Here is a 13,410-nt window from a genome sequence, read left to right as displayed (position 1 = left end):
TCAGAAATTATTGTCCTAATTGCATTGGTGGGTTAATGTTTTTGGAAAGACAATTAATTCTCATTTTAAACCACTACTTTTAAATATTTGGTAGTTACACAGCCACCATGAAGGTTTCTTTAACCTTGAGAAGGCAGTGTTTTCTCTGATTCAATTTGTCTTCTTAATTTCATATATACTTACATACACTCTTGGAAAGTACTGAAGTCATCAACTTGAGTGCCAAAGACAAGGTATGCCAACTGAGCATATGCTAAGAAAATAATGAAGAACATAATCGCAAAGCCAAAGAGGTCTTTGGCACATCGAGACATGGTTGTAGAGAGCTGACTCATGGTCCTGTTAAAGTTGATAAATTTGAAGAGCTGCAAAAGAGAGGGAAAATACACACAGGTGAATGGGTAATATACCACATTACCCATTACCACAAAATATACCACAGATGAATGTGGTATATACATACAATGGATCATTATTCGGTCCTAAAAAGGAATAAAATTTTGATGCATGCTACAACATGAATGAACTTTGAAAACACTGTGCTAAGTGAAATAAGCCAGACACAAAAAGACAAATATTACATGATTCTACTTATACCTAGAATAGGGAAATTCACAGAGACAAAAAGGAGAATAGAGGTTACCAGGAGCTGCAGAAAGTGAGAAACAGGGAGTTAGTGTTGAGTGGATAAAAAGGTTGCAGTGCAGATGATGAAAAAGTTCTGGAAATGCAGAGTGGTGATGGTTCACAACGCTCTGAAGGTACTTAATACCACTGAATTATACACTTAAAAGTAGTTAAGATGGTAAACTTTTTACATATATTTTACAACAAAAAACGAGAGAGACTAGAAAGATTTTTTTTTCCCCCAAATCTCATTCATGAAGTATTTGTTGAGGGACTACCATACACTAGGTATTGTTCGTGGAGCTGGGAATACACCAGTGAACAGAGCAAAGCCCCTGCCCTCATGTCACTTACAGTTCACATGTTGGTTAAAACACAGAGAAAACAAGTTCAATTATAATTAAAATGATCAGTGACATTTTTCGCCTAGAAAGATTAAAAGAAAAAAGAAAAAACCCACAAATGAAAACTAGCTAGGTAAGGCACAGGGAGCGATACTCAATATTTTGCAGTGACCTATAATGGAAAAGTAGAAGTTGCTCGGTCGTGTCCGACTCTTTGCAACCTCATGGACTGCAGCCTGCAAGGCTCCTCTGTCCATGGACCTCTCCAGGCCAGAATACTGGAGTGGGTAGCTGTTCCCTTCTCTAGGAATAATGGAAAAGAATCTGAAAATAGATATATATAACTGAATCACTTTGCTACACACTTGAAACTAACACAACATTGTAAATTAACTGGAGTCCAAAAAAACAAAAAGAGTTAACCTAAAAAAAACACTAGTTAAAAAAACTCCAGAAAATACTTATTGAATATTATTAACTATTATTTACTGAGCATCAGCTGTGTGCCAGGCATTGGCCAGGGCTCAGAGTAAGGATCTGCACCAGGCTCTGACTGCATAGCCACACTGTGCATTTTTGTAGACAAAGCATTGAGGATGCTGCCCAAATTGGGCAGCTCCAGCCCAGAGGGCATGAATCCCACACAGTTCTAGCTAGGAGCCCTGGTGGAAGGACGTGGAGAGATCCATCAGAAATAGAGTTCTAATCCCTGCCTTAAAGAATTTAATGGCTCCCATGGTCTTGGGAATAAAATATTCATAGGTGAAGCACTAAATTCAACACTCAGCCTGAGGCACATACTGAAAGAAAATATCTAGCATTTTACTTAAAGACCTCTTATAAACTGTTTCTGGCCGTAACAAGACATTTTCGATGGTTGTTGAAACATTACTTAATACAGCTCCCAGAAGTATTTCTATGAGATTGTGATCATTGTTGCAATTTGTGATAATGGCTTGGTATGTTAGCGATGGTTTCTCTTAACAAATATGTAAATGAAAAATTGGCATGAGAGACTCAGGACAAGGTCTAACCCCCCTGATAAATCTCAGGCCTTCCAGCTATGAATACCATCCAGAAAAATAAGTAACTGCTGGAAAGTACCTTCTGTAAAGGTGCTCTTCAACAGAACTCTAAAATTTAAATTAAAATCTAGTCACTTGTGACTTAATAGCAGCTACTATCTGGATGGCACAATCATAGAATTTAACTGGTGACAGTCTGGCAGCTGTCTAAGACCTAAAATGTCCTGCATCTCCAGAATTGAGGCTTGTTGTCTATGACATGACTCACGCTTTCACATATAAGGAAATGCACATGATGCCTTAGAAGGAAATGAGTCCTGAAGGCACTACTTGGAGGTGGTGTCCGTCCAATCTCAATTCTAGGTAAAGCTTCCTTAAGACCTCCACCTGGAAAGGAGGCTATGTTTCCAGAGAACATTTCCAATGCAGTCTCTCTCCCTTCCACTTCCCCACCCTTCCCCCTTCTTAGTTCCTTTTACTTCACCTGGTCACCCCACGTTAGGTAACATTTGAACCCGTCTCTGTCTCCGTAAAGCCAGGGGCCCTAGGCCAGCAGACACGCTGAAAAGGGCTCTTGATGCATTTATTAAACAAAACCTACAAAGACAGTTCTTGCAAGAGTGCAAGCAACCAGGAGCCTCATTCAACAGTGAGATAAAAGATCATGAGAGTCCTGCTCGTTTGTTTCAGTCATAATACATGGAACAGCTCTGGCTACTTCAATTTGGCCATAGAAACAAATGCAGGTCCTTCAACATTTTCTGTGACTCACACTAACAAAAAGAAGAAAAAATATGAAAAATCTGAAGGTGAGATTTATAAATTACCTTAATCCAGACAAAAAACACTATGACAGCAGCTAGGTTGTTGAACTGTATTTGCCAGTATGCCGGATTCTCAAAGTTGGGGAAAGTATTTTGATCTTCTAGAAACTGTAGCAGAACTTCCACATTTGATGTTCTGTATATGTTAATTCCTATAGCGACCACTGATAGCTGGAAAACAAGAGAGTAAATAAAGATATTATTACAGTGTTCTAGAAATCTATAGCTCACCTTAAAATGACTAGTTTATTTTCCTTCATCAGTGTATTATTTCCAGGGCTCACCACTCTATTCACCCAATGGCATTCATAAAAGTCACTCACATACCCAAAGAGAAAGTGTTAAGCACTGCCATAAAAAGTGAAACAATACACTGCTTGCACTTCCTTAGTTAGAAACAGAATTTCAGTGAGAGCACGTGTGTGCACACACCCGAGATGTCACTTTACTACAAAACAAATCACACAGGAACGCCTTCTGTTTTTTCTGCCACCTTCCTTTAAATCACTTACTCTTCTTTCTCAGGCCTCATCTCACTCTCTGTTTTCATTTGTGGGGCTATTTCCTCACTCTCTAGCCATCTATCCTTTCCTTTATTCAACAAATACATAGATATCTGCACATACAGCACTGTGGCAGGGATCAAGAGGAACAAATGGAAGTAAGAAGTACAAACCTTGTCCTCGAGAAACTTAAACTCTGGTTCAAGAGCAAATAAACACACAAAGACAAATAGTACAAAAACCTTCGATGAAGCTGACATCATACAACACAGGTGAAGGGTGAATCGAGACGTATTAAAAGGAGTGCTCACGAGAAGAAAGAAGGAGCTTGGTCTTAGATGGTGGGAATGATGGAGGGCTTGAGAAGGCTTGCAGTGGGAAGATGTAGCCCAGAGGTCCCCCTTGCCTGTTTCTGTCCTTTAACTCACAACCATACAATTCTTCATATCTGCTTTGGTTCTGGGCTATAAAACCAGGTTTGAGGGGAATACTGGGCCCTACTTGCATCCCATCATCACTGGACGAACATGTATGTGTGGAAAGTGCTAACGGTCAACCATAAATGTCTGGCCCTCACGTAGATCTTGAATCCATGGCAGCTGGGCTGTGGCAAGTGCCGTGACCTTTGCTGTTCATTCTCTTTCTTTTCTCATGATCACAGACCACTTCATCAGCCCTTCCGGGGGTGGCTGCCTTGGTGATTGTATTAGAGTCAAGACCTGACTGGCTGCCAGCCACAGATGAAAACGACCACCTCACCACCTTCCTTTTCTTCTCTGTAAAGGAGTTCCAGTCTCAACCTAGTATTTTTAGCATTGGTGGTAGGAATATTTCCTTTGAGCTTTTTAGAATACACAGATAAGTGTTTTCTGCATAGACTTAGCTGAAAAAAAATGGCTGACTGACTGAAGCTAAAAATAACTTTTATCAACTCTCACTAGGTACCCTTTGTTTTAGCTCTGCCCAGGGCAAATGTTTATAAAAGTATGGAAGTAAAGTGAAGTGAAAGTCACTTAGTCATGTCCGACTCTTTGTGATCCCATGGACTATACAGTCCATGGAATTCTCTAGGCCAGAATACTGGAGTGGGTGGCCTTTCCCTTCTCCAGGGGATCTTCCCAACCCAGGGATCAAACCCAGGTCTCCCGCAATGCAGGCGGATTCTTTATTAGCTGAGTCACCAGGGAAGCCCATTAATATCATATCATAGAAAGACACTGAATTTCCTTGAGACTCTTCCTTCAAAATAGAGAATGAGAGAGTAAAGGGAAGAAAGAGAATTTAAGAGAGTTTGGGTCATTATGTGACTCTGAGTTTTGAGATTCTCAGCTCTATCTACAGAAGAATTTTCTTTTTTGGATATAAGCTTCACAGAAAGCATGCCCTATTTCTACAGGGTCAGAAATGGTTTCAAAGGAGAAGTAGAGTTCCAGTAACTGTTTCCTGAACTTAAAAAAGCACACTGTCTGAATTGTTGTCTTGTCAGTACTAAGAGTTAAAAAAAATAACAACAATAGCATAGGGAAGCAAGTTTCCAAGAAAATACTTGCAAAATTCTGTGGCTGCTGAGCCAAAAAACTAGCCTCAACTTCCATGATATCAACAAGAAAGAAAATATTAAAACTCCTACACAAGTGATAATAAAGTGTTAGAATTCTGTATTTATTTTTATCCAAACATTTAAAATTCTATGATGTGTATGATTTTGCAAATGTACCTATTACACCACTACCAAAACAGAATAAACAAAACATTGTTTTCTCTCCCACATCTCATATGGCATGCCAAAGCCAAATATGAATTACTAAGCTATTCTTATTATTAGTGTGGCCAAACGACAGCCTATTGTAAATGCCTCTCCACTTCATATGCAGAAGGGTTACTCATGCAAAATGAGACAATTAGGAACACTGAAGCTGTTATTACGGAGGAGAACTTTAGACTCTCCTTCAGGAATATAAAGATCCACAATAGTGAGGACAGCAGAGACTCTAACATGTTTCTATAACAGAGAGGAGATTTGGTGTTGTTCTCCAACCTACCACGATGATCACAACATCCAGACAATTCCAGAAACTCCTGAAATAGTGTAGCTTGTGAATGCGAATTTCCAATATTTCTTCCACCACATAGTAAAGGATAAAGAAACAAAAGATAATCTCACAGGCTGCCAGGAAGAAATCAAAAGTTGTAACATAGCGGATCAGCTTTACAGGCTGAAATTGCCAAGATGGAATCACACCTCCTGTTGCTGGGAATTCGATCAGTAACCTGCATTGTGATAAGAACAATTAAAACAATAACATCAATAACAACCCATGGATGCAGTCAGGGAAGAACATCATCTACTCTGTCCCTGCACTAGAAGGTAATAAAATTGCAACCACAAGTCACCCCAATTGTGTGTGTGTGCTCAATCGTGTCTCTTTGCAACCCCATGGACTGTAGCCCACCAGGCTCCTTTGTCCATGGGATTTTCCAGGCAAGAATACTGGTGTGGGTTGCCATTTCCTACTCCAAGGGATCTTCCCAAATCAGGGATCAAACCTGCAACTCTTGCATCTCCTGCATAGGGAGGTGAGATCTTTATCATTAGCATCACCTGGGAAGCCCTAGTCATCCTAGTTTGGGATGACCACCACAAGTCACTCCAAACAAGTGACAAAATGTTCTTATCACAGCCAGTAACCCCCTCCTTATAGAATTCTGTGTCACAAGAAGAACAAATCTTGTCTTCCCAAATCCTCCCAGACCAAAGAGATTATTTCTCCTCAGTCTCCCATTTACCTTTCTGGTATTCATACTACTCAGAATGCTGTATAATTGTTTTTTAAATGCAGAAATTAATCAAACAAGCCTTTCTCAGACTTCTATTAAATGTAAGTCATTCAACTGGGCAATGAAGAACATAAGAAGTTTGTGTCATCTTTCAAAACACCTATGGCCCAGCTGAGAAGTAGGATGTCTATTCTGTATACAGATAAAGATAGGGACCGAGTTTCTCATTCATGCATCTGGTGAATCAGCATCAAATATTTGCCTAGGAAAACCTTTCTGCTATTGGAACTTCCTAGAACCTTATAGTGAATTGGTGCTTAGTAAATGTCTGATTGTCTGAAATAGTAACATATGTTTTTACATTCACACTGAAGGCCCTTTAGTGCTTTATCATAATTGAAATGAAGATGCTTCTTGTCAAATTCACCTTTGCAGGTGTCACAGTGAGAAGGTTAAATGATTCACTTAATAGTATAATTTCCCTTCACACTAGAAATAGACTCTCTAGACCCTTAACTTTAAGATTTTTTTAAAAGACGTCCAATCTGCTATTAGGCATAACTATCTGTCCCATTACAGGATAGACGGGACAGGACCTCTAGAACCTGAGTATCTAAGGTTCAAGCATGAGCAACACTCAAGTACATGCAGGGACTATAGCAAATTAGAATTGGTCAAAGAAGCGTGAAACATTTTCCTTCCTTCGTAGTATCAGTATCCTGTTTCCTTCCTATTTGATGTGCTAGAGAATAGGGGTGAGAACCACAAACCAGAGAGCAATACTGAAATGAAGAGCCTTGTGACAGCCTCAGTGTAAACTCGCAAGGGCAGGAAGTGGCCTGTGTGCTGAGTCATCTCTCTCTGCCCGTTGTGGTTCTGCATGGTCAACCCCTCCAGACACTGAGGCAACAATGCAGAAAACTGAAGCAACTGTCTTGACAATATTCGCTCTTGAAGTATGGGGAGGAAGTGAGACATATTCATTTATACTTTCTATATATATGTTATTTCCTTAAATGTCAACCAGAGTTGCTTGCTTGTGTTTATCCTCTTTCTGTGTTCACTAGAATCATTAGGCGATGTTCAGTAATAATTGCAGCAAATGTTCATTCCTTTCTAGTAATATCTGTTACTTGATTTAATGTAAATCACAATGTGATTTAACGTGATAAAAGTTGTTAGATATAAAGACTGGGAAAATCCACTTGGCTATATAATGTAGAGTTTGAGTTTAGTCTCAAAAATAAAGCTACTACAACAATTTATCCTTATGATGTGGTGGGTAAACATATGTGCAGGGCTTCCCAGATGGCGCAGTGGTAAAGAATCTGCCTCCTAAGGCAGGAGACTCAAGAGATGTGGGTCGATCTGGGTTGGGAAGACCCCCTGAAATAGGAAATGGCAACCTGCTCCAGTATTCTTGCCTGGAAAATCCCAAGGACAGAGGAGCCTGGTGGGGTCGCAAGAGTCGGACATAGCTGAGTGATTGAGCACACAACACAGACAAACAAACGTATGCGGAAGTAATTCATGTTGGCAGTGTCTGGATGTTGCCACCATGTTCACAAGGAGGATTAAAATGGGTGGATGCTGAATCTCCAGAGTTCTGCTTTTTTATAGTACACTACCTTCTAACATGCTATTTGTTTATTTTGTTTATTGTTTATCATTTATTATCTCCTCCTGATTGAATGCTAACTCTACAAGGACAGGGAAATTTATTCTGTTCACTGATGCAGGCCAAAAGACTTGAACAGTGCCTGGCATATACTAAGTGTCTAATAAAGGTTTGTTGAATGAATGGATGAGAGGTCCAAACAAGCCAGTGAGATCTTTTGTTCGTTTCCTCACTATCAGCAGAGTGGTCATGATGGTGACATCACAGAATGGGTAGAAGGAACTTTATGTGTCTTTGGTAAATCTTTTTAAGTGTGAGCAGATACCTAGGTATCCTGCTCAACCCAGGCATAGCCCTTGACTACTGGGCTTATGTTCTGGTAGCAGGCGCATCGTATGAGAGTGGGAAACTCAGGAAAGTGAGACAAGATTTGATGCCAGGGCTCCTTGGTAACAGAGCATCTTCATAATGGGAAAGGATAAATGCTAGCAAAACACAGTGCTTTATCTGAGAAAGTTCTAGCTTTGGGATGAACTTGGACCCGACTTAAGGTTCTTCCTAACTTGCAATATTCAGGGAACCTAACTCCTTTCCCCTAAATGTCCCCATCCCAATAAGCTTTTGGTTTTCATCTCCTTGTTATTAGTTCTGATCCTTGACACTCTCATGCAGACAACTGCAGGCAATGGTTTTCTGACTTAAAATCCAGACTAGGATGTATTTACAAATACACAAGCAGAAGGAATGAGTGCCCTTCATACACACCTGATCACGCAGAACAGGTTAATATTGGCGTTGTACACTGAAAAGTCAATAAAAATTGCTCTGGTTCCTCGGTCCAGCCAGACATTTTTCTTGAGGTTAGCAACTTGAGTGGCTGTTTCCTCTCTCGTTCTTGACAAATCCAGGTAATAACCAGCTCCACTATAAGTTGCAATCATTCCCCAGTGGCTACTCCCATTCAAGTCTTTTTCACTTGTGTAGATCCAACTAATTAAAAAACAAAACAAACAGGTAAAATCAATGGAACACTTGGAGCAATTACAGAGACAAATGGTTCCTGGTAAGACAGAATAGGTATTGATAAAAAATAAATGCAAGTCTCATCAAGCTGGGTAATGTGCTTTCCACTGTGCTTTGTGTTTTCTTACATAATTCTGGCATAGCTATTATCCCCCTTCTAGGAATAAGGGCCCTGAGGCTTAGTGAGGTCAGCTCTTGTCTCAAATGTTTTTACAGTAAAGTCAGAAACCTATCCCAGAACTGTCTGTATTCAGAGGTCTATTCTTTTAGTCCTCAGCTGATATGGTTGCCTTCCCAGGGTAACTTTGGGACTAGATGACCCAAGGCCTCCCCAAAATTGCAGCCAAAACAGGTACAAATTCATCAAATGCCACTGGCAGCCACCGAACTAAGTGAGACTCCACAGAGCATTGGGAATTTAATCCACAGACATTTACAGAGGCTCTCAGGAAGCAGATGATCCTTTGGCATTAATGAGGATAGAAAGACGAACCAAGATCCTTTCTCTCCCCCATTTATAATAAGTAGGGAGAGAAAAGTTGTAATTAAACCATGAAAATGCAAGGTAGCAGATAATAAGAACCAAAGAAGCAGCATAGAGAGATTGCCTGGACCAATCTGAGGGAAGCTAGCCTTCTTTGAAGCTTCAATAATGAAGAGAAACATGAATGAGAGAAAGATTTGGGAAGAAAACGTGTTGAACATAGGCTGTGGAAGGTAAGCAGGATTCAGACTTACACAGGGAGTTGGGGATGGTATTTTTAAGCCTGAGCCTGGCAGAGCCAAGGAAGTACAAGGTATCTGCTAAGTAGTTTGGTTTGGCTCCCATATGATGAAGAAGAGAAGGCTGAAAGATAGACTGTGGTCAGGGAGTGAGGGGCAGGCCTCACAGGGTCACCAAAGAGAAGGTTTCTGGGAGGCACAGAACAGGGTTACTCTGGGGGCTGAGGTGAGGACAAGCCTGAAGTGGTGAGGAACAGAGAATTCATGGGCAGAAAAGAGTCAATACAGTGGGTCTTAGACCACCTTTTCTTAAAAAGCCCTACTTGCCAGGTTGGTCCTCAGTTGGTATATGGAATTTAGGTGATAAATAGCTCCCTACACTGATAAAAAACTTTCTCTGACCAGAAACAGTGGCTTGAGGTACCGAGGCTTCTATACAAACAAGATGGCTTATGCTGCATGCCTGCTTTTCTTCTGGGAGTCTGGGATTTGAGGATGTGCCAGGCAGAGCCTGCCTATGTGACCAGTACCCAGTAAAAGAGGGCAGGCACCAACTCTCTGATGAGCATCTTGAACAGACAACGTTTCCTATGAATTGTCCCCGTGTGTTCCTGGAGGAAGGACGCATGCCCCGTGCGACTCCGCTGGGAGAGAACCTTCGCAGACTACACCTGGTTTCCTCCAGTCTCGGCCCCAGGTGCCTATCCCTTTCTCTGCTTTTCCATCTATCCTTTCATTGCAATAAACCTCAGCTGTGAATATAAGCTGAATCCAGGGAGCTCTTCAAGCAGCTTGTTGAACCTGGGGGTCGTCCCGGGGACCCCAACACAGCTGAGTCAGCTGTCCCTACAAGAACCAAGAGGTGACGAGGCCTGAACTAGGTGGGAAGGAAAAGGGCCATGGCAGTCAACAGAACCTGGCACTGATCTGGAAGTTGGGGCAAGTGAGAGGAGACCTCTGAAAAATGACTTGAGTCCCTTTTTGGACAATTCAAAGATAGTGGTGGCACGTACAGGAGGGCGTTCAGCTCCAACAAGAAAGTGATGAGCTCAGTTTGGGGCATTTTGAGCTACAGGAGCTACAGGGGGCACGCAGACTCATCTTCTATCACTCGAATGTTGGCAGTGCCAAGACACGCGTGTGCTTCTGTTGTGTTTACTGCTGCTTTTTCACTCCAGCCAGCACCAAGGGCATTCCTAGAAAAGGGAGAATTCACTGGGAACATGCCTGGCGCATGTTAGCACTCAGTATATTTGTGGAAGAAACAATGAATCATCAAACAGAGATGAGAATGGGAGCCATCTGAATATCAAAGGAGAGAGTATAAAGAAAGAAAAGATAGATATCTGAATATAGAACCTGGAAATAAGAGAGAGGAAGGGGGTTGTAGAATTAAGAGAAACTCTATTTCACTATCACTCACCAAAGTCAAAAGAACAAGCAATCAACAAGACCGTATCCTGCAGAGGGGTTGATGAGGATTAGGCTGGTAATGGATCCGTGGATCGGCAAATAGAACAAACCCACTAGTAGCTTCCAAGAGAGATGTCAAAAGCAAAGGCTTAAGCGTTAAGGTGTGAATCAATGGTAATGAAAAGGAGGAAGCCGTGAAGACTCTTCTTTCAAGAAGTATGGTGATGAAGGGAAGGAGAAATGGGAATAACTCAGATTCTGGCAGGACCAGGGATGGTTTCGAACTACACACAGGAAGGATCCCTTCATTAGCCCACCCTGCATAGAAAATCACTAATTCACTGTGTATCCAACAGGTATTTACTGAACATTTTGGATGTTCTAGGTACTGTTCAAAGCTTTGGAAATATACTGGTTGAACAAAACAGAGTCCCTGCCATCAAGAAGCTTGAATTCTGACAGAAAGCTTAGGGCAACAAGCAGCGACCAGAGTAACATAATTAATATGGAAGAAGCAATGTGGTATCACAGAAGAAACATGGGCTTTGGAGTCAAGCTGGTTAGATCCTAGCATGATTCCATTTACTAGCAGAAACACTTTGGGTAAGTGAGCCTCCATCTTTTCATCTATAAAGTGGAGCTGACACCTATTTCAAAGTTGTTCTGTGAAAAGTAAAGGAGATAATGCAGGAATTCACTTTTTAAATAGCATCTGGCACGGACTAGAGGTTGCATACATCTCTCTTACCAATGGCATGAAATAAAATATGAGATAAGAATAAATAAATAAATAATATAAGGAGCCACAGTTTAAACTCATGCTTGTGTTTTGCAGGAACTAGAAAATGAAGCATTAGAGAACAAACTCATTTGTCACCACCTGGAAAAATTGTGTTTTGAGGATTCAGTCCCTTTTCTCTACATCTGATGTGTAGTGAGTTTGTTTCTTACAGGCCGGGGCATTAAAGAGGGTGTGCACTGGATAACAAAGAACATGGTTATCGAAAAGGTGTTTGCCCTCATATGTGTCAACTAATATGGATTCTGGTGTCTTAGTTCCCAACAAAGGGATCTAGATAAACTGAAAGAGTTTAATTAAAGCTTAGGAGAAAATTCTAACCATAGTGACTTACCCAGGGCCCATGACCCAAGAGATCCACCTTGGGACAGCCCAAGAGCTCTTCTCACTTTTTATAATAATTCTAGAAATAATGACTGCACTCCCTTAATACACAAGATGTTTTAAGTATGGTTATCAAAGAGCACTAAAAAATCCCTGCAAATATATACAACGTAGATATGGACTCAAAATCATAAACACACATTTGAAGACAGGTTTTAAACTAAACAGAAAAACGGCCTCAAAAACTTATTATACACTTTAAATAATTGTACTCTGAACACAAATTTGTTTCTAACAGCTAATAAAAAAGAATTTCTGTATCAAAAGAACTTCCTAGTAACAACCCAGTGAACCATGGCACTGGAACTATAAACATAGGATCCCGGCATCTTAAAAGAAACCTCTGAAGGCCCAGGTAGCTTTGTGCCTGTGGGGATGTGGTCAATAATTAACTCTTTTGAAAAATATGTATGTGGAAGCTGAAGCATGTAAAAAGTAAAGAAAACTTCAGAAGCCAAAGTTTGGCCACAGCCTTAAATATAAGCATTAAAGGCATATTCTCCTTGGTGAAGGGGTCAGAGAATGACGGAATGAATGTCCATGAGAAGCCAGGGCCCAGGTCCTCAGTCACAGACACTTACGCAGTTCCATTTCTAGGACCGAATGGAGCCCGGTCTTCACTGCTGACGGAGTAGACATCATAGCACTCTTTAATCTCATCTCTCAAGTCCAGGGGGATGGAACAGGATCCATTTCTGACTCTGAGTTGCCGTATACGTGGTACCCCTAACAGGAGGTTCTCATAGTAGATGAAGCTTCGGTTGTCGGCTTCCGTTTTGTTGCTGGGCTGCATCTTCCAGTACAGCCCATCCAACAAGGCACCTTCTGCGAACTGAAAGCAAAGGCAATGTTTTTGAAAAGCTTCAAGCTCAGAGGCTGCCTTGTTTCTTCCTGGAATGCTTGTGTGACCCATAGTTTGACAACTCTGTGAATAGGGTAGAGTGACAAGGGTGGGTTTTGCTGTCAGAAAAACTGGATCTTGCTCCAGTCGTGTTCCACCATTTAATTGCTAGCTGCGAGGACTTGAGCGTCTGTAATATCTATCTTTTTTTTTAATTTTATTTTTTGGCCACATTATGTGGCACGTGGGATCTTAGTTCCTCGACCAGGGATCAGACTTGCGCACTCTGCAGTGGAAGTGTGAAGTCCCAACCACTGGACTACCAGGAAAGTCCCTGTAATATCTATCTTTTGTGTGGTTGCTATACCTGGCAGAGTGGGCACTTCATAAATAATAACTTGGATTTTTACCCGAGTTCTAAAGGCTGGGGGGGATGGTGTCATTTGCATAAATCTATAACCATTATCAATTTCACTTTCCCTTATTAAAACAGCATCCCACACAGTAA

General features: G+C 41.1%; 1 protein-coding gene across 1 annotated transcript in view; it reads right to left on the bottom strand.

Moving 5' to 3' along the window:
* Positions 1 to 13,410, bottom strand: part of PKD2 (polycystin 2, transient receptor potential cation channel) — a 58,464-nt gene that overhangs the window by 14,395 nt on the left and 30,659 nt on the right. Inside the window, exons 4-8 of the mRNA XM_043438319.1 lie at positions 12,643 to 12,893; positions 8,485 to 8,709; positions 5,366 to 5,594; positions 2,824 to 2,991; positions 184 to 365 (exon numbers count right to left, since the gene is read on the bottom strand). Coding sequence (XP_043294254.1) covers positions 184 to 365; positions 2,824 to 2,991; positions 5,366 to 5,594; positions 8,485 to 8,709; positions 12,643 to 12,893 — 1,055 coding nt within the window. The remainder of the gene's footprint in view (positions 1 to 183; positions 366 to 2,823; positions 2,992 to 5,365; positions 5,595 to 8,484; positions 8,710 to 12,642; positions 12,894 to 13,410) is intronic.

The sequence above is a fragment of the Cervus canadensis genome, chromosome 19 (assembly GCF_019320065.1).
Source record: "Cervus canadensis isolate Bull #8, Minnesota chromosome 19, ASM1932006v1, whole genome shotgun sequence".
Taxonomy (NCBI): domain Eukaryota; kingdom Metazoa; phylum Chordata; class Mammalia; order Artiodactyla; family Cervidae; genus Cervus; species Cervus canadensis.
This window is presented reverse-complemented; position numbering and strand designations above follow the sequence as displayed.